Genomic DNA, 25,466 nt, shown 5'->3' on the forward strand with positions numbered 1-25,466 from the left:
CATCTTCACGGAGATAGCAGTGGTTTAACGAGAAAACCCATTATGATCTTTTCAGGGAAACCAGGGGTAAGCAATAAAAGCAGAGTACCAAACCCCAGAATAAAATAATGGTACTGGCCACGTCCAGAATAAAGTTCCTTATACTCTGGCCCAGGAATATGTTTCAAATCATTCCCAGTGCTGATGTTAACCTCTTTGAGTACATAATTCAGCCAAAAAATATAAACTAAAGGAAGGAATGAAAATAAATCTGCTTTTTTTGATAACTGGTTACATCTCCAGGGAGGATGTATGTAATCTGTTTCATAAATCCAATAATATTCAATGTTAAACAGAAATATCCAAAAGAAAGGCAGGATCACTTTGAGATGTTTTTCATTTACAATTAAATAGATTGCTGGGTTTAGACACAACTTGTTAATTAAAAGGGGGCATTTCCCCACAGAGCAGATATCAGGTGGCAGGTGATCAGAATGCTCTGGCTGGCCAAATAATAGTCCCTATGTGAGATAAATTCAATTTAAGGACTGAGCCTAGTTAGCGTTTGGTTCCAAATGGAAATCAAGGACCCAGCTGCCTGCTGTTCCTGGGTCACCCAAAATATCAGTATTGGAGCAGCAGCCCCACATCTGGTCGTATGGAGCCTTCGGGAGCAATCCTGCACCTCCTGACTCCACAGAAATAAAGTCTAACTTAATGTTCGAGTTGTCTTCAGCCTGTCCACCAGCTGACATCAGGGTTCAGTGACTCTTAGGCCTCAACTCAGAGGAGGCCAACTGAGTGGTGATGGGCCACTATCACCACAGCAGCAACGGGGTGCACCCTATGATCAGGTCACTTTACCTCCATTCTACTGAGCAGAACGAGCCAGCCCCAAAAGATTTAATTACAGAACGTAACATTGGGTGATATTTTATGGCTCTCCTCTTTGGCAAGTTTGGAGGCAGGAGGAGATTTAATGAGGCTGAATGTTGGCAGGTGGGGACCCTGTCACCTTCCCACCTCCACTTTAATTAAGTCTGTGGTGGGAATGTCATCCATGGGTCTTCCCATCCCACTGCCAATATGGATGCTAAATTGAGCAATTATTGTCTATTTAAGTACTTCTTGCTGCTCGTATTAATCATGTGGCAGGCCAGCCTATGGCACGCATGAAGCATGAGATACAAATCTCTGAGGATTGTCTGTGGTTTGGGGGTTTGGGGCAGTTACCTCATTCAAGGGCACTCAGTGCCTCATCGAGGAACCTGGCATCAGGAAGGGAAGGAGCTGCTGGGAGCCAACTCCCTGCCCTTGCTGCTGACCAACCCCCTTCGCAACAGCTTTCTTCTCCTGATCCCTGCACCATAAAACACCTCAAACCATCACTTACATCTGACCTAGTCACTCTGTGAGCCTGGGCCTCCAATGGATGTATTTCCAACATCAGCCATTGTGTGGCTGGTGCTGCCGTTGAACAAATAAGCTGCTGGCCTCCATATGGCTAGCAGCTCTTGGTGCGCTGGACTTTCCATCCCAGGGGTTTGAATCCTATGAAAGGCTAGCTTGTGATCTCTCAATTGCCTGATTAGCTTGTATTATGGTGGGCTTTCACAGAAGGAGGCAGTGCGGGTCTCTTATTGACACTCCAGCTTGCAGCCAAGACCACTACTTGCCCTTTCACCTTGATGGAATTTCCCCTCTTGTGATTTCCAACATATCATTCAGCATGGAGTGCAAATGAACCCCATCCATGAAGACCTTTATCTTTACTTTTTTGCTTTTATGTTCTAAAATTACAGAAGCACCAACAGTTACAGCACAGAAGCAAGTTATTTGGCCCATCATGTCTGCACTGGTTTTCCAAATGAACAACTCACCTACTGCCATTCTTCTGCTTTCGCTATGTAACCCTGCACATATTTTCTTTGCAGCTAACAGTCCAATTCCTTTTTGAATTCCTCATTTGACCCTGCCTCAACCACACTCTCAAGCAGTGCATTCCAGGCCTTAAACACAAGTTGCATGAAAAAGTTTGTTCTGCTTTTTCTTCTTCTGTCAATTACTTTAAATCTGTCTCCTTTTGTTCTCGGTCCTTCCACGAGTGGGGATGGTTTCTCCTGGTCCATTCTATTCAGACGCCTCATGAGTTTGAATTCCCCTATCAAATATCTCTCAGCCTTCTTTTCTCCAACTTCTCCAAACTATCTTCATAACTGAAGTCTCTGAAACCATTCTCATGAAAACTTTTCAGACTCTCTCCAATGCCTTCACATCGTTACTAAAGTGTGTGGCCAGAACTGGACACAATGCTTGAGCTGAGGCTGATATAATGACTTATATATCTTCATCATAAACCTCTTGCTCTTGTATTCTATGCCGCTATTAATAAAGCCTAATATACTGAATGTTTTATTAACTGCTCTCTCAACCTATCCTGCCACCTATAGTGACTTAGCACGTATATACACAGATCCTTCTGCTCCTGATCTCCCTCTAAAATTGTACCCGTTACTTTATATTGTCTCTCTATTTTATTCTGTCCATAATGAATCACTTCACATTTCTCTGCATTAAACTTCCACCAACTTGTCAATGTCCTTTTGAAGTTCTATACTATCCACCTCACAGTTCACAATGTTTCCAAGTTGTGTATAATCTGTAACATCTGTAAATTTTGAAATTGTGCCCAATTGTATTCCAAGGTCTAGGTCATTAACATATATCAGGAAAAGCAAGGATCCCAACACTGACCCCTGGGGAACTCCACTACAAACCTTCCTCCTGTCCAAAAAACATCAATTAACAACTACTCACTGTTTCCTGTCACTCGGCCAATTTTGATCCATGTTGCTACTGTCCCTTTTAATCCATGAGCTATATCTTTACTCACACTGTATCAAGTGTCTTTTGGAAGTCCATGTAAAATACATGAACAGCATTGCCCTCATCAACCCTCTGTGTTACCTCTTTAAAATACTCCATCAAGTTAATTAAACACAATTTTCCCCTAGTTAACCCATATTTGTCCATGTGACTATTCATTTTGTCCTGAATATTTTTTCTAAAAACTTCCCCACCACTTAAGTTAAATTGATTGGCTTGTAGTTGCTGGGCTTATCTTTACCCCTTTTTTGAACAAGGCTGTAAAATGTGCAATTCTCCAGTCTTCTTGCGCACCCCTGAGTCTAAAGAAGACTGGAAAATTATGGCCAGTGCCTCTGCAATTTCCACCCTCACTTCCCTTGGTATCATTGGATGCATCCCACCAAGTTCTGGTGCCTTTTTAACTTTAAGTACAGGTAGGTCCAATATATCCTTCTTAGCAATTTTAATACTTATAGGTCTGGATTCTCCCAAAATGGGACCATGTCCCCACGCTGGCGTAAAATTGATGGAGTTTTACTCTGGAGTTTCCTGGAAAAAAGATCAGCTAATTCAATGCCCTGCAGGGTCTAGCAGGAACCCAGAGTAATTCCCGCTGCTTTAGTTGCAGATACGGGCCCTGCATTTCCGATTTTGAGTCCGCACGTGCACACGGCAGCAGCCTCCAGCGGCAGCGCTGAGCTCCATGTTGGACTGGGACCGTGGAAGTAGACCCCCTGATCGGCTGCGCGCCTGTGGATCTGTCTCCGCGGATATTAACCCTGGCCGCCTATAAGGCCCCACACGATGTCTGATCGCCCCGCCCCCTACCAGGGCGGCCACGGACTTGGCAGGCCTCTGGCAATGGGCCCCCAGCCGCGCGACGTACTCCGCGATCATGCCAATTCTCGGATCCTGGAGAATCGTCGGGCCAGAGTCGGGCCCGATTTCGGCGTGAAGTTGGATTCTCCGCCCTCGCACCGAATGCAATTTTGCCGCGAGACTGCAGAGAATCCAGCCAGGGTCTGAATTACCTCCTTTTTGCCATGACCTGAGGAGTTTCTTCCTCCTTGGTAAAAACAGATACAAAGTATAAATGTATTTCCATAACCTTGCCCCCCTGCCATCAACTGCAAATTGATTTAAAGATCCCTAATCTGCCTTTTACCACCTTTTTACTATTATTTGCCTATAAAAGACTTTGGGATTCCCTTTCATGTTAGCTGCCAGCCTCTTTTCATACTCGCTCTTTGCTTCTGTTATTTGCTTTCCCATGACAGTTTCGGGAGGAGTGACCACTGCAAGGTCCTTGTAGAGACAAAGTGCTGCCTTCACATTGAGGATACCCTCCATTGTGATGTGCGGCAATACCACTGTGCTGAATGCGATAAACGTTGAACAGATCTAGCAACTCAAAACTAGGCATCAATGAGGCACTGTGGGCCATCAGCAGCAGCAGAATTGTATTCAACCCCAATCTGTAACCTCGTGGCCTGGCATATCTCCCACTCTACCATTACCACCAAACCAATGAATCAACCTTGGTACAGTAAAGAGTGCAGGAAAGCATGCCAAGAGCAACATCAGGCATACCTAAAAGTGAGGTGACAACCTGGTGCAGTTGCGACATAGGACTACTTGTGTGCCAAACAGCATATGCAGCAAGTAATAAAGGGAAGCAATTCCACAACCAACAGATTAGATCTAAGCTCTGCATTTGTGCGACATACAATCATGAATGGTGGTGGACAGTTGAACAACTAACAAGATGAGGTAGAGGCTCCACAAATATCCCCATCCTCAGTAATTGAGGAGCCCAGCACATCAGTGCAAAAGATTAGACTGAAGCATTTGCAAGAATCTTCAGCCAGGAGTGCTGAGTGGATGATCAATCTTGGTCTCCTCCAGAGGTCCCCGGCATCCCAAATGCCAGTCTTCAGGCAATTCAAACCGCTCCACACAATATCAAGAAATAGTTGATGGAACTGCATACTGCGAAACTTTGAGCCCTGTTAATATTCTGGCAATAGTACTGAAGACTTGTGCTCTAGAACCTTAAAAAATATATTTTATTGAACTTTTAGCATTTATCAAAAATTGACAAAGCAAAACAGAACTAACACATGTATCAACAAAAGAAAAAATGCTAACCGACAACTGTAAAAATATCCCCCCTTAACAAACATTCAACACAAACAAACCCTCCCCACTAACAGCTAACAGTGACCAATTCCTTAAGTGCAATATGTATGGCCGCCATCTCCGGTAGAACCCATTTATCGACCCCCTCACAGTGAACTTGACCTTCTCGAGGTACAGAAGCTCACTGAGCCACGCTGAGGCACTAGGTGGTATCGCCTGCCTCCAACTCAGCAGAATCTGCCCCCGAGCATTCAACAAGGTGAATGCCAGGGCATCTATCCCCGCACCCATCCTTAACTCCAGCTGGTCTGACACCCCAAATATCGTTACTAACGGACAGGGCTCTAAATCAACATTTAGGATTGCTGATGTGGTGCTGGAAAAAGACCCGTATCCGCCCCCCACAAGTCCTGTGTTCTCCTGCAACTCCTCCCAGCTGGCAAACCACCTCTCCAGAAGCAAATCCCTCACTTCTCCACTGCAGTTGCCATCCTCGCAGTGTTGGCCTCAGTGACACGCATTGCCGGAACAATCTCTTGCACCCGCAGCCTTTGGGAATCCTCCAATTGGCTCTGGACCCGCTGCAGTGTCGCTGATATCCCCCTCTGAATATCACAACCACACCCTATAGACTGCATCAACTGTGGGATAGCCAAGTCCAGATGCTCAGAATCTGACTGGAACTCAGCTAAATCCTGGGATCCAGCAGACCTCTGACTGCTGTCTCCCCTGGGCGTTACTGCTGCCACCTGATGTGCTTCCGTAACTGTGAGGTGCTCACCAGACTGTGCCCCAAAAGCCTGTCCACTACTTTCGCCCACCGAGGTGTGTATCTCTGCACTGGTGGAGAGTGGGGATGATAGCCTTGATGCACTGTGGTGACATCCTTGGATCTCTCTTCCATGGTGTTCTCTTGGATGGCAGCCGGGCCGGGGGGGGGGGGGGGGGGGGGGGGGTTATTGGCATGTGCAGGGTCATCAGGGAGGGGATAGCAGGCCAATGCCAACTCACCAGTGTGGCCCGATGGAGGTCGCTGAGCTTCTTGCGGCATTGGGTGGTGGTCCTCCTGGTGACACTCTGTATGCTGACGGCTGCAGCCACTGCCTCCCAGGACCTGTGGCTGACCCTCCGAACCCATCGGGAGAACAGGATTTCCCATCTGGACTCCCCCTTCCATCAGTCTGACCAGGTCAGCATCTCCGAATCATGGAGCTGGTCTGCGCAGTGGCATGGCTGTGTGCCGCCTGGGTTTGCTCTGTGGGAACAGTTTAAATGCTGCTCCCCCTCATTAGTGGAGAGCTGCTGGGTACGGTCCTTGCAATCAGCCGGCTGGACGGTCATTTGCATCATGAAGCCCCGCGGCATCATTAAGTGCCCTAATTAACGTGAACCAGGTGGGATGGCACCCGGAGGGGGAGGGTCTCCCAGGCCATTGGAAGCCCCTGGGTGGCCAGGGCCAGGATGGTGAACCCTGGCACTCCCCCTTGAATGTGGACATCTTGGCATACCATCCTGGAACCTTGACACTGCCACCCTAGCACTGCCAATGTGCCCACTGAAAAGCAGGCAGGAACACTGGCAGTGTGCCAGTGTAGCAGTGCCAGGGTGACTGGGTGCCATGGTGGCACAGCCAAGGGTCAGAATGTGAGGGGGGCCATGCCCATGAAAAGAAGGTGGAGGGTGGGTATGAAGGTTGGTGGGTTGCAAGGCAGGTATGAAGGGGCATCTGGAAGGTTGGGGGAGGGCTGAAAGGGGGCGTGGAAAGGTCTGAAAATGGGGTGCCCTCAACGGCCCCATAGCGGGGTGTCATCATTTTGGGGGGTGGGGTAATGCCCATCTGTGCGGAGAGAGACATTGTCCACGGATTGAGGATGTGGGGAACTTTCAAGCTCACTTCGAGATCAGGGCACCCTTTCAACAAGATGGCCTGATTTCTGAGGAGCTGGTCTGACCAGTGAGTTCAGCTCCCCGGTGATGCAAATAATCATAAGTGTGGGCTAGCCCAGAGAGAAACTCTCCCGGGCCCAAAAGTTGACTAAGTATGGTTAGGTAACAGTGGGGAACCCGCCAACTGAGCCAGGGAGAAACTCCCAGCAAAACATGCCACAAATGACACTAAAAATGTTTCCGCTAGATCGCACCCAGTATTTCTCAAGCGTAAGTGAAGATACACATCCTTGTGAATTTTACTTTTTCCTAAAATGGCGTTATAACTTATCTGCCGAGGGGTAAGCAGCTGATATCATGTGTATCCTATTTGAAATACTGTAAGTAACTCCTGTTTAGTTAATACTGTACTAATACCTTGATATTGATTTAGGGGAGAAAAGGAGATCGAGGTAAAGACGGAAGCCCGGGTGCAAAAGGAGTGCAGGTACTGAAAAGATACATAATCTATAATTTGTCATCTCCAATTTTCCATTGAATGTAAAGTAAAAGCTAATAACTGACATTTTCTGTCTCATGTTTGGAACTTTATGAAGCCAGAAATACACCACACAAATGGTGATATCTTTTAATGCAAGGACACTATAAATCATTTCTTAATTTGTCTCACCTTTCTCAAGAATTAAGATAGTCATTTCATTCAAAGAACAGGAAGGTATAAAGGAATGTTACCTCATAGGGGTTCCTAGTTGAGATTTATTTTGACATTCAGCTTCTCAGATTACTGATTCCTGTTGGATAATATCACAATAATTTGCAACCAGCCCAAAGTGTGAAAATAAAGCTCTCCAAAACCTTCATTACTATACTTCAGCTTGCTGGTTATATCATGCACTCTCACATGAACTTCTTCCATTTTGAAAATCAATAGAACATGCATTCCATGAGACCATAGCTTAGGCTATAAACTGCTACAGATGTAACAAATAGGTCTGAGGTTTGATGTTGGGCCTGATTTTAATGATTGGCACCAGAGAAGTGGTTGACAATCATAACATTCTAGAGGCAGCTGGGGTGTATGGGAGGTGTAGTCCTGCTCTTCCTGGCCTCGGGAAAGATTCCTAAAAGTTAAAACAAATTGTATTAATAATATAGTTTATACAGTCACAAACTCTGAGTGATGTGAATGGATACTCAGAATTGGAAAAGCGATTAGACAGTTTAGATTTAATTACTTTGCATTGAAGGTGGTGAATGTATCAAAGCAGGAAGTGGAAGTAGACTGTAAATTCAAGAGCTAACTGGATAAAATCATTACTGAAGGAAACAGTAGAGGGTATTTGAAGTGGAGGTGTTTGATAATTTTCTAGGCTTCGAGACCAACCTGATGAGCTATAGTATTCCTTTATATTCCTGTGTACACGGAAGGGTAGATCTTGATGCTAGAAACTATCATTAAGATTTTCCTGGTTTTGGGTTGGGGAGCTGGGAGTTTGGGGGGGGGGGGGGGGGGCGGTGCGCGGGGGAGGTGCGGAGAATAGCAGGGATCTGTGTTGGGTTCAATCCTCAATGCAGTCCCACTACTGGAAGGTTTCCCAGTGGCACGGCCAGATGTGGATTGGCTGCCCACTCAACAGAAGGGGGCAACTAATTTAAATAATTAAAGGCCCAGTAAGGGGACCCTCTGCAGCTCCAAGCCCCACGTATGGCGCTGCAGGCAGGGATGGTGGGCCCCTCAGACCCAATGGGCCTTCTGGAGGAGCTTGCATGCTTGGTTTCCCTGATTTAAAATGTTTTCTTTACCTCTCCAAGGGTGTCTCCGTATGATTGTGCCCTATTGTTTTCTGACCTAACTCAATTATATCTTCTTGATGCCTTCTCCCAGTAGGACTGCGGAGGTATCCTAGACACCAGCCCTGTGATTAGGCCAACGACATTTACATACTGCCTGCAGCCCTTAATTGAATGGCGAGTCCAGAGGCAGTCAATAAGGAGGCTTCCTCCCGCAAAATTGTTGGATTAGTTTTGCTGTCGGCAAGTGCAGGCTTGCACTTGGTCCAGATAGTGGGGTCTCAAAGTGTGTGGTAAAATTCTGTCCTGTGGAATAACTGCATGCGTACAATTGCTACAATCCACCTTTGTGAATTTACCATTCTGCCCTTTGACTCTCGCAGATGTCAAGAAAGCCGGCATGTTTCTGGTGTTAAAAATTCAGCCTGTCTGTTGCCAAAGTAAAATTTCAGCCTGAATGGCAGCCATTCAATCAGGTCTAATCATTTAATCAAATTCACTAATGTTAAATGGCTGCCTCTGAAACCAGTGCTGTAATATAAGTCTCTAAGAAGAGTGCAAGGGAATATCAGGGTGATGTTTTATTTTGCCCAGATTATCCCTTCGTTTGAGGAAGTTGATGTACTTTACCATCATCTCCCTCAGAGACCAGAAGTTATCCAGGAGATTGTAGGTGGAAGCATGCATGCTGTCATGGGGGTCAATCTTAACTTTTGGAAATAGTGATATTGAACTTACTGCTCGTTCCACACAACTCCCAATTTTCCTGATCCTGAGAGGTGTATAATGGGCAGCTAATCCAACATCACCCTTTTTACACTAAGTGCAAAGTTAAAAAGTTAAATTTCCTGCACTTTTCTTGTTCTTTTCCTTCATTTCTTTCTCCAGTCGGTGTTACGAAAATAATGGCTGAGTAATTAGATCGCACCCAAAGTGAGTAGAGGCTAGCGAGGATCACAGTAGCTAATCTGCTGTATGCAACTGCAGGAGCAAGTCAATTTAAAATGATAATGTTGTGGCATTGGCAGTCATTTAATTGTTACTGGAAATACTGTCTGAAGTCCTTCAGATAGAATGCTACTGGAAGTAGTCTTGGAATACTAAATTACTTTGTACACTTGTTTTTTCATTTCCTGCAACTTCCAGGATTTGGTTTCCTTATAAAAGGAGGGCTCCTCTTCATGAAAGGGTTGAGGTTCCTTATGAGGCTTCCCTTTCTCTTGTTTCCGAATGCTGCCTTCTAATGTGAACTGATTTCTCTCAATAAGTAATGGAACAAGGATGCAGATTAATACATACTGAGAAACAGAGATTTAAGAGGTCAATGTAATAAGGCAGTAAGAGAGAAAGTTGTGGATGAGGAGTTAAGATTTATGAACTTTAGCAGTGGGCATCTTTGTACTATGAGATTGTGAGGTGTTGAAAGTAGAATAAGAGTAACAAAGACAATAGAGACTGAGGGCAACTAAATAATAATTTTTTTTCTTCATAAGATGCTAGCCAATGCTCAACATTGCCCATTCTGGTCAATGAACTTTTTTTGGAATTCGCGACTATTTTTAATTTTTCTAGACTTGCCATATGCCCAAATGTTCAGGATAAAAATTCTCCAATTAGAGTATATGGCAAATATTATTATTTTAAATGCAATACACATTATTTCAAATTCAAAACCTGATGAAAGCTATGAAAATATGGAGAATTACTATTTTTAATTCTTTGTTTATAGGGGCAACGTGGTTTAAAAGGAGAGCTTGGAATTTCTGGTGAAAAGGTGAATACACTTAATGCTTCTGGATTAATGTAACTTATGAAATCACATGTTTTCAGGTATAGTGAACACATCATTTCAGTCTGAAGTGTTTTAGTTTTGTATTAATGTAACAAGAGCAGTGTATGTCTAGTATAAAGTTGCTCAAATCAGATTTAAACAATTATTGTCAATTTATTCCCACAAAACAATCTTATGCTGCTTCAGCTTCAGATAAATGCTCTATCACTGTAGTCAAACCATTTGAGAGTCTTTTAAACTATGTTTTTAAAAAATTATCAAAGTATCAATTTTCCATTGGCTCTTCACTAACATCAAAACTAGTCTGGATTCCCTGAATATAGAACAATGTAAAGCAGGCAGTATAACTCAGATCTACCAATTTCAAACTGTCTGAAGCAGTTGATGTTTCAGAGCTGTATGCACAATTAATCTTCTTTTTATCATTTTTCCCTCTGGTAAGTGTTACACAACCTAATTGGATTATTGAAGGCTACAGTTTAAATGTTTTATTTACAAATGCAGCATTCGCTTTTTGTTGTTGCACTCTATCATCCCACTTATGAACTCTAAGACAATTTATTTTCAGCTTATCCAACTTATCGAAACCCCTATGTTTTTGTTATTCCTTTTCTCCTGTTAACGCATTTAGTTTACATTTCCTCTCATAAGACCATGTGAAATAGGTGTAGAAGTCATATACAGCCTTTTGAGCTTGCTTCACCAGTCAATAATATCATGGCTTAACTACATCAACTTCACTTTCCCGTTTTACCAACCCATCCTTTAGTGCCAAAAATCGATAAAGCAAAGATTCACAACACTCTCAGCGAGAAAAATTCTCTTCATCTCCGCCCTGTGGAGCCGAGTCCTTATCCTTAATGGATGGTCCTTATTCGTCCTTTTCAAAATCTCTCTCTTCTTAATTCTACATCTTAGCTGCTCAGTCTATTGAACTATTTTGGTCCTCCTGAGGTTAGTTACAGTTTTGTTTACAACTTATTATGCTTTGCATATTGTATCTGTCACAAAATTGATCAATCCCTTTTTAATCTTCCTCCTCTGAATCCAAGGGGATTCTGCTGCATACATCCTTCCAGTCCAACATTCATTACCTTTGAACCAATTTCCTATTAATACTGCCAAATTTATTCTAATCTCATGTACCTTAATTTTATCAACACTCCTCTTATTTAATGCCTACTATATTTTCTTTATCGATACATTCATTATTTCTTCAAAAATCTCTATCAATCACACTAGTATTTCATAATCAATTATTTCGCTGATTACTGGCTCAAACCAAACTAAAATCATATGATCAAAAATTAATATCAAAATACAATATTAAGTAAAAAATGAGTTTTTCGTAATTACTCGTTGGGAAGTTAAGGTCCACAATGTAATGATTATTTTCACTGCAATGCTGTTCATGGACGGCATGGTGGCACAGTGGTCAGCACTGCTCCCTCACAGCTCCAAGGACCTGGGTTCAATTCCAGCCTCGGGTAACTATCTGAGTGGAGTTTGCACGTTCTCCCTGATCTCTGTGGCAGCACGGTAGCATTGTGGATAGCATAATTGCTTCACAGCTCCAGGGTCCCAGGTTCGATTCCGGCTTGGGTCACTGTCTGTGCGGAGTCTGCACATCCTCCCCGTGTGTGCGTGGGTTTCCTCCGGGTGCTCTGGTTTCCTCCCACAGTCCAAAGATGTGCAGGTTAGGTGGATTGGCCATGATAAATTGCCCTTAGTGTCCAAAATTGCCCTTAGTGTTGGGTGGGGTTACTGGGTTTGGGGATAAGGTGGAGGTGTTGACCTTGGGAAGGGTGCTCTTTCTAAGAGCCGGTGCAGACTCGATGGGCCGAATGGTCTCCTCCTGCACTGTAAATTCTATGATATCTATGACCTGCATGGGTTTCCTCTGGGTGCTCCGGTTTCCTCCCACAGTCCAGAAATGTGCAGGTTAGGTGGATTGGCAATGCTAAATTGTCCCTTAGTGTCCAAAAGTTTAGGTGTGGTTACTGGGTTACAGAGATAGGGTAGAGACACGGGCTTAACAAAGAACAAACAAAGAACAAAGAAAAGTACAGCACAGGAACAGGCCCTTCAGCCCTCCAAGCCCGTGCCGACCATGCTGCCTCTAAACTAAAATCTTCTACACTTCCGGGGCCTGTATCCCTCTATTCCCATCCTGTTCATGTATTTGTCAAGATGCCCTTGAACGTCACTATCGTCCCTGCTTCCACCACCTCGTCATGCAGCGAATTCCAGGCGCCCACTACCCTCTGTGTAAAAGACTTGCCTCGTACATCTCCTCTAAACCTTGCCCCTCGCACCTTAAACCTATGACCCCTAGTAATTGACCCCTCTATCCTGGGGAAAAGCCTTTGACTATTCACTCTGTCTATGCCCCTCATAATTTTGTAGACCTCTATCAAGTCGCCCCTCAAACTCCTTTGTTCCAATTGAGAACAAACCACATTTATTCAACCTCTCTTCATAGCTATTGTCCTCCATACCAGGCAACATCCTGGTAAATCTCTTCTGCACCCTCTCTAAAGCCTCACATCCTTCTGATAGTGTGGCAACTAGAATTGAACACTATACTCCAAGTGTGGCCGAACTAAGGTTCTATACAGCTGCAATATGATGTGCCAATTTTATGCTCAATGCCCCGGCCAATGAAGGCAAGCATGCCGAATGCCTTCTTAGCTACCTTCCCCACCTGTGTTGTCCCTTTCAGTGACCTGTGGATCTGTACACCTAGATCTCTCTGACTGTCAATACTCTTGAGGGTTCTACCATTCACTGTATATTCCCTACCTGTATTAGACCTTCCAAAATGCATTACCTCATATTAGTCCGGAATAAACTCCATCTGCCATCTCTCCACCCAAGTCTCCAAACAATCTAAATCCTGCTGTATCCTCTGACAGTCCTCATCGGTATTCGCAATTCCACCCACCTTTGTGTCGTCGTCCGCTAACTTACTAATCAGACCAGTTACATCATCCTCCAAATCATTTATATATACTACGAACAGCTAAGGTCCCAACACTGAACCCTGCGGAACACCACGAGCCACAACCCTCCAATCAGAAAAGCACCCTCCCATTGCTACTCTCTGCCTTCTATGACCTAGCCAGATCTGTATCCATCTTGCCAACTCACCTCTGATCCCGTGTGACTTCACCTTTTGTACCAGTCTGCCACGAGGGACCGGATCAAAGGCCTTACTGAAGTCCATATAGACAACATCCACTGCCCTACCAGCATCAATCATCTTTGTGACCTCCTCGAAAAACTCTATCAAGTTAGTGAGACACGACCTCCCCTTCATAAAACCGTGCTGCCTCTCGCTAATACGTCCACTTGCTTCCACATGGGAGTAGATCCTGTCACGAAGGATTCTCTCAAGTAATTTCCGTACCACTGACAAAAGGCCCACCGGCCTGTAGTTCCCTGGATTATCCTTGCTACCCTTCTTAAACAAAGGAACAACATTGGCTCTTCTCCAGTCCTCTGGGACATCACCTGAAGACCGTAAGGATCCAAAGATTTCTGTCAAGGCCTCAGCAATTTCCTCTCTTGCCTCCTTCAGTATTCTGGGGTAGATCCCATCAGGCCCTGGGGACTTATCTACCTTAATATTTTTCAAGACGCCCAACACCTCGTCTTTTTGGATCTCAACGTGACCCAGGCTATCTGTGCACTCTTCTCCAGACTCAACATCCACCAATTCCTTCTCTTTGGTGAGGGTGCTCCTTCCATGGGCTGGTGCAGACTTAATGGGCTGAATGACCTCTTTCTGCACTGTAAATTATATGATTCAACAATGTTTTAATCACTTTTATTTAGTCTTATCTATTTCGTTTTTAGCTGCCAACACTAAAATATGTTGGCAGTGCTTATGGATGATGAAAAGGTAACCTACTGTAGGTCATGACAAATGAGTCAACCAAGTGTATAGAACAACCCCTTCATGCTTTTGCATATACTCAGCATTTAAGTTGACCTTTTCAGCCATGTCATGCTATACTAGCATTAGTAGTCAGCGCAATTTTTCACCCCAGAAATAAATGTTTTACTTACCAATGCCTTATAACCAGGCACAAGGGATCAAGCTGGTGATGCAGGCTTTTGTTGAAAAAATGTGAGAGTTTAAGACATGCCCACACAGAGCAGAGTTCACACGGTGAATGATGAAGAAAAATTAGACCTCTGACAAAACAAATGAGGTCTGAAGCTGGTAAAAGTTATAACATTTACTGACTTGTCAAATAAGGTGGGCAGAACGGTAGCACAAGTGGCTAGCACTGCGGCTTCACTGCGCCAGGGTCCCAGGTTCGATTCCCCGCTGGGTCACTGACTGTGCAGAGTCTGCACCTTCTCCCTGTGTGTGCGTGGGTTTCCTCCGGTTTCCTCCCATAGTCCAAAGACGTGCAGGTTAGGTGGAGTGGCCATGCTAAATTGCCCCTATTCCAAAGAATGTTGGGAGGGGTTATTGGGTTACAGAGATAGGGCGGAAGTGAGAGCTTAAGTGGGTCGGTGCAGACTCGATGGGCTGAATGGCCTCTTTCTGCACTGTATGTTCTATGTTTTAACTTTGGTGCAGCAAATGAATTCGGTGTCAGTGAAAAACTGCTACAAGAATGGAAGAAAAAGGAATCTGCCTGAAGAGGATGCCCAAGACCAAATGCACCATGGAAACAGGGACCATCCACTTATTGCCTGATCTTGAGAAAAATGTACCAGAATTGGTCCTTGAAAAGGTGTGGGGCTGGAGCGGGGCGGGGGGGGGGGGGGGGGGGGGGGGGGGGGGGGGGGGGGGGGGGGGGGGGGGGGGGATCTCTGTGGGTAAAGATGGAGCGCTGGGCTCATGTAGGGGATCGGGTTTGCTGGGTATTTGCAACAGTGCCACTTCTAATGACTTTTGGAGGCAGTTTTGCCAGCACTTTAAGCGAGCTGCGGGTTGGGGATGCCGATTCGGGGGGGAAATCATTGGTTTGAGCAGGGAGGATGGATGCAAAATTTTGTGGATGGGACGAGAGGGGGATTAAGGAAATGAAGGATCTGTTCTTTGGGTGGGGAGGCGGGATTCGCGAGCCTAGAGGAGTTGAGAAAGAAGTATGGGTTAGCGCAGGGGGAAGGGTTTAGATACGTGCAGGTTCGGGACTTTGCAAGAGAGGTTTTCCCGACCTTCCCGTTAGTGCCGGCCTCTTTGTTGCTGGAGGCGGTGCTGTCAGAAGGGGGTGGGTCTGGAGAGGAGGGTTATTTTGTGATCAATGGGAGGATCCTGGAGGAGGTTAAGGTGTCAATGGAGGGGATTAAAGCAAAGTGGGAGGAGGAGGAGCTGGGAGGGACTGGAAGAGGGACTGTGTTAAGAGGTGATCCAGAGGGTGAATGCTTCAAACTCGTGTGTGAGGTTGGGGCTGATACAGCTGAAGGTAGTATATAGGGCACACCTCACAAAATCAAGGATGAGCTAGCTGTTCAAAGGGGTGGAGAATGTCTATGAGCGATGTGGAAGGGTCCCACGAAATTATGTTCATATGTTTTTGTCCTATCCGAAGTTGGAATGGTTTTGGAGGGTGGTGTTCTGTACAATCTTGGGGTTTTGCATGCGGATGTGGAGCCCGGTCCCCTAGAAGCCATATTAGGGGTGTCAGACTTGCCTGAGTTGAAGGTGGGAGTGGGGGCAGATGTCTTAGCCTTTGCCTTGCAGATTGCTCATAGGCGGATCTTGTTGGGGTGGAGGTCAGCTTCTCCACCCTGTGCCTCGACGTGGCGAGGGGGACCTGCTGGAATTTTTGACCCTGGAGAAGGTGAAGTTTGAGCTGAGGGGGGGTGAAGGAGGGTCTCTACAATTATTGGGGTGTGTTTATCATGCACTTTTGGGAGTTAGTTACTGTTGATTGGTTGATTGTTGAGGAGGGGGAATCGAGAGGAGTTTGTGGGGGTTTCCTGGGTTTGGGTGGGATTGTTTTTGTTTGTTGGAGTTGTTCTTTTTTTTCTTTTCTTTTGTATGGCGCAAATTGAGGAAAATTTGTTGAATAAAAATATTTTAAAAAATATCTTAAAAAAAGAATTGGTTCTTAAAAATTGTCAGAGTGGCTGCACGTCACCAGAAATGCAATGCATATAATGCACCTAATCAAACCCTGAGTTCAGAAAGATTTCAAACCAACAGTTAGTTAGTGTAGCCATTTTAGGAATGTAAATGCCCAGTGTTCTGGCAGAAAACCAAGATCACTCAGAGATCACTAAAAGACCTCAACATCAATATTACCTGTTTTCATTGATTCATCATCAGACTTCGGCAAAATCTTGTGTCCTCATTAGGCCACATCGGCAAGGTGGATGAAACACCCATGAATTCCAATATGTCCAGCAACCAAACTATGTAGTGGAAAGGTTCAAAACAGTTCCCGTGCAAATCACATGAAATGAGAAGGCAAGATCCATGGTCCTGCTAAGCCTGCATGGCTGATAGAACAAAATTAAAGCCTGTGGTAATTTTCAAAGATAAAACCATGTTAAAAATCAAGTTCCCTGCAGGAGCTTTTGTACATATCCATGACAATGGTTGGATGGATGAGGATAGAGTGAAGTTGTGGATTGATAATGTGTGGGATAAGTGGCTCAGTGAGGTATGAAAAGAACACAGCTTATTAATGTGGGAGTTGTTCAGATACCCTATAACTGATGACAGCAAGAGATGCCTGTGAAGAAACAACATCCAAATTGCAGTTACACCAGGGGGTCTAAAGTTCATAGTTCAACCTTTAGATGTCTGCTTCAACAGGCTATTCAAGTATTGTGTTTACAACAAATGAGATAGGTGGATGGTTAATAGGTTAAAGAATGGAAATATTTACTGCACCACATAAGATTTTGTGTGGTTTTGTCATCAAATAATGGAATGCTGCTAGTGCACGAACTGCCATTGGATCATTCAAAAATGCAGAATATCCAATTTATCCAATGGAGAGATGATTTGTTGTGGAGGGTTAATTATGAAACCAAAAATGTCACGTTTGATTCAGAGTGAGATTCAGTGTGAATTTGATGAACTCTCTGCGTAGAATACCAAAGACAATGAATTCAACTCTCTTTAAATTGTTTTCTGGTCAAAGGTAACTATTCAAGTCAAATTACCACTATTATGTTTTGCTTTCATGTTTCAAAATGTTGACTACCCACACATATAGATGGTTCACATTTTATATTCGGCATGCAAATTGAATCCCGTTTTTGGAGACTGCAAAGATTGACTTAGACAATCATGATCTAGGTAACATTTTTACTAGTCAGAGCACATAAGGCAATAACCTTTGGGAGAACTTTACTGCTGCCAGAATGGACAGAAGAGCAGGGGCAGGGTGGGGTGAAAATCGTTTTGCCTAGACTCAAAGCATTCCACTTTTTGATTCATTTTTACTGAATGATGTTGCAATCAACCCTTGTTTTCCCTCTTACCCACTAACCTCCCCCTACCACAACCCAGCAATCCCTCCCACACCCTCTGATCTCCCCTAAGACCTCTGATCCATGATGCCTCCTAACTTTTTATCCACTATCACCTTCCACAATCTCCCCCTCACTTCCTCCTCTCTGCTTCCTGATTATAGCTAACCAGCATTGCCCACCTGATATCGGCCTCTCAATCTGACTGCCTGCCAAGGATTAGAGAAAAATAATTTGCAGGACTTCTATATTATGTTCAGTTAAGGATCTCCATAAACCTCTGTTCCCTCCTATTCTCCTTGATCTCCACAACTGCAATGTGAGAATTAACAATGTTATTAATTTACTTATTCTTTATACTTAGTACATAATAGTTCTGACAAGGAAAACTTTGACTTTGTGGCACAAATAATTTTTATCTTTTTATATTCCCAATAGGGTACAGCTGGGTTCAAAGGACACAAGGTGGAGTATTATACTGCTGATTAAAATAATATTTTCACTGTTGCATGTCAACATATTTGTGTCAAACAGAAGTTCAGACAATTCTGAACCATTTTCAGCAGCTGAATTCAGCACAGGTATTGAATTAAACTTGCTGTTTGCTCAGTTCCTGCTCCCAGCCAGTTCATTTGTTGGTTGATCTGTAGGGGAAGCGGAATCCATTGTTTCTTGATAATGCTGCTTAAGGATTCCATATTTGAGTGGATTTATGAGCAAAAAGTAGATGGGAGCTTGAACCTGATAAATAGAGCTAATGGACGCGATCCAAGCAAATTGCAAGAGTCCCGTGTTGAGCGCATTTAGCCGGGTGTTTCCCAGCGCTCACAGCACCAAGAAAGACCATGCTGTTGAACGTGACTGTGTTGCAATCTGGGGCCTTAACGGGAAACGCCCCACCAAGTCCGCACTTAGACCCATTTTCTGCACTGAGGGGCTCCGCTTGCCAGAACTCCTCAGTGCTGGAGGAAATTGGGGTGTTATTTTTAAATGGCGTCCCGATCTCTCAATCCAGCTGATGCGACCCCTGGAGGCCAATCATTCAGGGGCCTTCGATCCCTGAGACCCCCTCCAAGTGCCATTCCGCCTGGTCCCCATTTGTGGAAACCAGTACTGAACGGTGCTTGCATAAGGTCTTGAGGTGAAGGGGTTAGATCCCAATGCCTCGGGTAGACTAGGCGAGTTGCATGTTAGAGAGAGACTAGCTGCTCACTCTAATATGTAGATTTACCAAATATTGATCCTGCCCACAATGGGCGGGATCCAGATTGCAAAGTCTTGGGGATCCTGTTCGATCTCACGTGGAATGGCTAGCCCGGTAAATCGCAGAAAAGGCTTCTCCCAGCATCTACCGGCCCCACCGTGCCACCACTCGGTTGCACCGCGGCCAGTAGATCGCGCCCAAAGAATACAAATGCAGGGTAATTATGCTGAACCTTTATAAACCTCCGGTTAGGCCATTACTAAATATTTCCCCCAGTGATGGTCACCGCACCTTTGGAAGAATGTGAGAGTCCTTGACAGGTGCAGGAGAGATTTACCAGGATGGATCCAGGGATGAGGGATTTAAGCAACAAAGGTAGACTAGATAAACAAAAGTTGTTTTCCTTGGGGCAAAGAAGGTGAGATTTAAGGAAGAATTTTGGTGGGCAAAGGGAGGCACGTTCAAGTGCATGCGGAAAATTGGGGCAACTTGAGCAAAGTGTATTCTGCCTTTCTGCCTCACAGTTCAGCTACACTTCCCTCAATGGGGAAACACTTTGCTGTACCCTATGTAAACTGGCATTCAGAGTGTGCAGACCTTCAGTCTGTGCCAGCACGCATTCAATGTCCTGCTGTATCTGATTCCACTCGCAGGTGGCCACTCTTTCCATGGAGACAAAATATCAGTACAAATGCCTGAGACACGATGGCATTTAGAAGGATGAGGGGGATCTTATTGGAACTTACAGGATACTGCGATGCCTGGATAGAGTGGACGTGGAGAGGATGTTTCCACTTGTAGGAAACACTAGAAACAGAGGACACAATTTCAGACTAAAGGGACGATCCTTTAAAACAGAGATGAAGAGGAATTTGTTCAGCCAGAGGGTTGTGAATGTGTGGAACTCTTTGCCGCAGAAGGCTGTGGAGGCCAAATCACTGAGTGTCTTTAGGACAGAGATAGATAGGTTCTTGATTAATAAGGGGATCAGGGATTATGGGGAGAAGGCAGGAGAATGGGGATGAGAAAAATATCAGCCATGATTGAATGGCCGAGCAGACTCGATGGGCCGAGTGGCCTAATTCTGGTTCTTTGTCTTCTGGACACACATTTCCTGTTGCTTGTCCAAAAGTTACCTTTCAGTGGAAAATTCCTGAGACTCAAGATTGACCTTTTAGTGTCCTGCACTGTCCAACAGAGAACTCTTCATCCCACCCCTGTCTCCAGCACCTGCTCCTGCTCACATGTGATGTGCTCCTCAACATGTGACAATCTAGCTACCTCTAATGCAGGATCCACCAAGTTGTGTGTATGTGCTGATGCAGGATGTGTACGTGAAGTCATGTGAAAGTGTATGCCCCGAGTGCTCAACCTCTTTGAAGACTTTTCCACCTAGCCCCTCATTGGCCTCAGTCATCTGTGAGAGATGAAAGGAATGAGTTAGTGCTGACGATGAGAAAGGGTACAAACTCACCATAGTGTATATCATGACAGTTCAATAATTGTTGACATAAATTCATCAGAAGTGACTGTTAAGCGCTAAGGACAGTGCAATATCTAATGCTGTGACTGGGTCTCTGGGCCACCTCCATCTCCCCTTTGCTGATTCCCTGTTTGTGTGTACCACCCTACTGATCTCCAGGGTACCTTCCTCAAATGTGGTTGGGTAGCTATAGCTGCAGGTCCACCCCCCAGTTCCCTTACCCTGTCTGGAGGTGTGTGCTCTCTTCTCGTGTCATGAGAGAAAGCAGGAAGTTATATGTGTGGAAAGCAAAATGTTTGTCCAGGATGGGATGATAACATTTGAGGAGGGTGACAGTGCGGGATGGGTATGATGAGGGTGAGTGTGAGTATTGTGTGTTGAGATGGAGATTTTTAGTAGGTGCCCAGAAAGAAAGAAATGTGTGTGACTAGTCAGAGGAGTGCTGTGCAGGAGAATGTTACGGAGCTGAAAGAGTGATGGATGCCACCCGACAGTGTCATGATATTCACCTTTCCAGACCAATGAGGGCATTAAATCCCTTGTGGCAATGGATGCAGCTCCCGGGCCTCTGCTATCTCCAACCATGCCTACCACATAAGGGTGGCTTGGTTTTCCCCTTGTCTTCAGGAAAGAGGACTTCCAAATGCAAATACAAATGTTGCGCCTTTGTTTAAGGGTTGTAGGGATAAGCCTGGGAACTACAGACCGGTGAGCCGTACTTCTTTAGTGGGTAAGATGTTCAAAGGTATTCTGAGGGACAGGATCGACAGGCATTTAGACAGGCAAGGGCTAATTAGCGAAAGTGAGCATGGATTTGTCAGGGGGAAGTCATGTTTCATGAATTTGATTGAGTTTTTTGAAGGTAGATGAGGGCAGTGCGATCGCCTCATGAAAGGCACCTGATCTGCCAATCTTCATCCCATTTGCCAGCACTTGGCCCATAGCCTTGAATGTTAAGATATGCTAAATGCTCATCCAGGTATTTTTTTAAAGGATATGAGGCAACCCAGCTCGACCACCCTCCCAGGCAGTGCATTCCAGACCGTCACCGCCCTCTGGGTAAAAAAGGTTTTCCTCAAATCCCCCCTGAACCTCTCACCCCTCACCTTGAACTTGTGCCCCCTCGTAACCAACCCTCAACTAAGGAGAACAACTGTTCCCTATCCACCCTGCCCATGCCCCTCATAATCTTGTACACCTCATTCCGGTCGCTGGGATCGTAATAAAATGCCTACATGAATGAGATAGAACAAATGGCTCGTTGCAACTTGAATGTATTTCTATATTTATTTTTAGTTTGTGGAATATTTATTAAAATTAAAGCTTAAATTAAAATTAAAGTCATTAGCAACTTTTAAAGATATTGTAAAAGTATGGAAACAAAGAGAATGACGTAATTGTTCAAGCGGCGAAATATTTGTGTGTTTAATGGTATGTTCATATTTTATAGAATTACAATCCATTGATTTTTATCTGTAGTATGTCATGGGGTCTCTGGTGCTTGTTGATTAATACAAGATCTGTCAAACTTACATCCTGTCTGACATTTTATTATTTTCTCCACCGCAGGGCGTAAAAGGTGAATGTGGGATCCCAGGAACTAAAGGCGAAAGTGTATGTATATTTTCCACAAATCTGTGGTTTAGTTAAAAGTTTTTTCTCCATTTTGTGTGTTTAAAAATTGATATTGGGAAATGACAGCAAAATATGATTAAAACAAAAAATCTCCAGTTAAAAAGTTAGCAAGAGTTATTCTCCTTCTGTGCTATAATTTCTATAATGCAGTAATTTTTGCTCTAAGATTAATTACAGTCGACAAAATTTACTTAATTATAATTTTCTTCATAAAATTATTATTTTTTCTCCCTTTGGCCATGCAATGTACTCCTAGCTCACAGCAATCAAACGGCCTTGTCCCGCCCAAACTCGGTAGGCGACGAGGCCATTATTTGCAACACTCGGACGCTTCACGATACTTAACAAGATCTTGTGTGATGTCGCGATCTTGCTCTCGCTCTCGCTCAGCGAAATCCAGATATGCATATTTAGATGAACCATTAAGCTCATTTAAATATGCATGCACGGATTCCGCCAGCCCTGGGGCCTAACTGCCTCTCCAGCGAGGCCTGGACTGGGCGCCTTTAAGCACTGGTCTACACAAACGTGGACCTGGCGTAACAGCACCTGAGGAGGGGGGGGGCTCCCAGGCCGTTGGAGACCCCTGGGTGGTCAGGGACAGGCAGGGTGGCACCGTGGCTCTTCCTCTGGCACTTTGGAAGTGCCATCCTCATATCTTGGCACTACAACCCTGACACTGCCAAGGTGCCCATGTGGCACTGGCAGAGGCACTGCCGGGTACCTGATGGTGATGCCAGAGTACCCAGGTGCCAGGGTGGCACTGCTAATGGCCTGGGGAATGGGGGGTATGAAGGGTGGGGGGGTTCGGGAATGAGGGGACCTCATAAAGGTTGGGGGGGGGGGCGTGAAGTCCTGAAAGGGAGGAGGCCCAAAAGGGTGGTGGGGGTTGGATAGGCCTGAAAAGGCAGGCCCTCAGCGATCCCGTAGTGTGATGTCCTCACTTCGGCTGGTGTGGGCTAATGCCCATGTGTACGGGGGGGTGACATTGCCCATGGGTGGGGTCTCCTCAAGCTCACTTAGAGATCGAGGCACCCTGAGGAGCCAGTCTTGCCGGCGAGCTCAGTTCCACATTGCTGAAACAATTTCTTTTTTAAAATAAATTTAGAGTACCCAATTGATTTTTTCCAATTAAGAGGTAATTTAGCGTGGCCAATCAACCAATCCTGCATATCTTTTGGGTTGTGGGGGCGAAAATCAGGCAGACACGGGGAGAATGTGCAAACTCCACATGAATAGTAACCCAGAGCCGGGATCGAACCCGGGACCTCGGCGCCGTGAGGCAGCAATGCTAACCACTGTGCCGCCTTTCTGAAATAATTTCTAAATGTGGGCTAGACTGGGGAGAAACTACCCAAGGACCAAAAAAATTCCACGGATTCCACGTTTGAGAGACTAGTGCTGATGTTCGGACTGAATCGCAAGCGTTCTGCACTAACAGAAACGGTGCTGATCCCTGAGCAATTCAGGACACGTTAACATAAGAACATAAAAACATAAGAACTAGGAGCAGGAGTAGGCCATCTGGCCCCTCGAGCCTGCTCCGCCATTCAATTAGATCATGGCTGATCTTTTGTGGACTCAGCTCCACTTTCCGGCCCGAACACCATAACCCTTAATCCCTTTATTCTTCAAAAAACTATCTATCTTTACCTTAAAAACATGTAATGAAGGAGCCTCAACTGCTTCACTGGGCAAGGAATTCCATAGATTCACAACCCTCTGGGTGAATAAGTTCCTCCTAAACTCAGTTCTAAATCTACTTCACCTTATTTTGAGGCTATGCCCCCTAGTTCTGCTGTCACCCGCCAGTGGAAACAACCTGCCCGCATCTACCCTATCTATTCCCTTCATAATTTTAAATGTTTCTATAAGATCCCCCCTCATCCTTCTAAATTCCAACGAGTACAGTCCCAGTCTACTCAACCTCTCCTCATAATCCAACCCCTTCAGCTCTGGGATTAACCTAGTGAATCTCCTCTGCACACCCTCCAGCGCCAGTACGTCCTTTCTCAAGTAAGGAGACCAAAACTGAACACAATACTCCAGGTGTGGCCGCACTAACACCTTATACAATTGCAACATAACCTCCCTAGTCTTAAACTCCATCCCTCTAGCAATGAAGGACAAAATTCCATTTGCCTTCTTAATCACCTGTTGCACTTGTAAACCAACCTTCTGTGACTCATGCACTAGCACACCCAAGTCTCTCTGAACAGCGGCATGCTTTAATATTTTATCGTTTAAATAATAATCCCGTTTGCTGTTATTCCTACCAAAATGGATAACCTCACATTTGTCAACATTGTATTCCATCTGCCAGACCCGAGCCCATTCACTTAACCTATCCAAATCCCTCTGCAGACTTCCAGTATCCTCTGCACTTTTTGCTTTACCACTCATCTTAGTGTCATCTGCAAACTTGTCTACCTTTAGCCCCATTAGCTTGCCCATCACTCCCTCATTAGTGATAACAATCCTCTCAAGGTCCTCACCTGTCATAGCCTCATTTCTATCAGTCGCTGGCATGTTATTTGTGTCTTCCACTGTGAAGACCGACCCAAAAAACCTGTTCAGTTCCTCAGCCATTTCCTCATTTCCCATTATTAAAACTCCCTTCTCATCCTCTAAAGGACCAATATTTACCTCAGCCACTCTTTTTTGTCTTATATATTTGTAAAAACTTTTACTGTCTGTTTTTATATTCTGAGCAAGTTTACTCTCATACTCTATCTTACTCTTCTTTATAGCTTTTTTAGTAGCTTTCTGTTGCCCCCTAAAGATTTCCCAGTCCTCTAATCTCCCAGCAATCTTTGCCACTTTATATCCTTTTTCCTTCAATTTGATACTCTCCCTTATTTCCTTAGATATCCACGGTCGATTTTCCCTCTTTCTTCCGTCCTTCCTTTTTGTTGGTATAAACCTTTGCTGAGCACTGTGAAAAATCGCATGGAAGGTTCTCCACTGTTCCTCAACTGTTCCACCATAAAGTCTTAGCTCCCAGTCTACCTTAGCTAGTTCCTCTCTCATCCCCTTGTAATCTCCTTTGTTTAAACACAAAACACTAGTATTTGATTTTACTTTCTCACCCTCCATCTGTATTTTAAATTCCACCATATTGTGATCGCTCCTTCCGAGAGGATCCCTAACTATGAGATCATGAATCAATCCTGTCTCATTACACAGGACAAGATCTAGGACCGCTTGTTCCCTCGTAGGTTCCATTACATACTGTTCTAGGA

At 44.8% G+C, this 25,466-nt stretch overlaps 1 protein-coding gene across 1 annotated transcript in view; it reads left to right on the plus strand.

The window, feature by feature from the left end:
- The window catches only part of LOC119965674 (collagen alpha-1(XXVIII) chain-like), a 318,322-nt gene that overhangs the window by 21,861 nt on the left and 270,995 nt on the right, over positions 1-25,466 (plus strand). Inside the window, exons 6-9 of the mRNA XM_038796439.1 lie at positions 7,307-7,360; positions 10,394-10,438; positions 18,341-18,367; positions 22,159-22,203. Of these exons, the coding sequence (XP_038652367.1) occupies positions 7,307-7,360; positions 10,394-10,438; positions 18,341-18,367; positions 22,159-22,203 (171 nt within the window). The remainder of the gene's footprint in view (positions 1-7,306; positions 7,361-10,393; positions 10,439-18,340; positions 18,368-22,158; positions 22,204-25,466) is intronic.

The sequence above is a fragment of the Scyliorhinus canicula genome, chromosome 5 (assembly GCF_902713615.1).
Source record: "Scyliorhinus canicula chromosome 5, sScyCan1.1, whole genome shotgun sequence".
In the NCBI taxonomy this organism is placed as follows: Eukaryota; Metazoa; Chordata; class Chondrichthyes; order Carcharhiniformes; family Scyliorhinidae; genus Scyliorhinus; species Scyliorhinus canicula.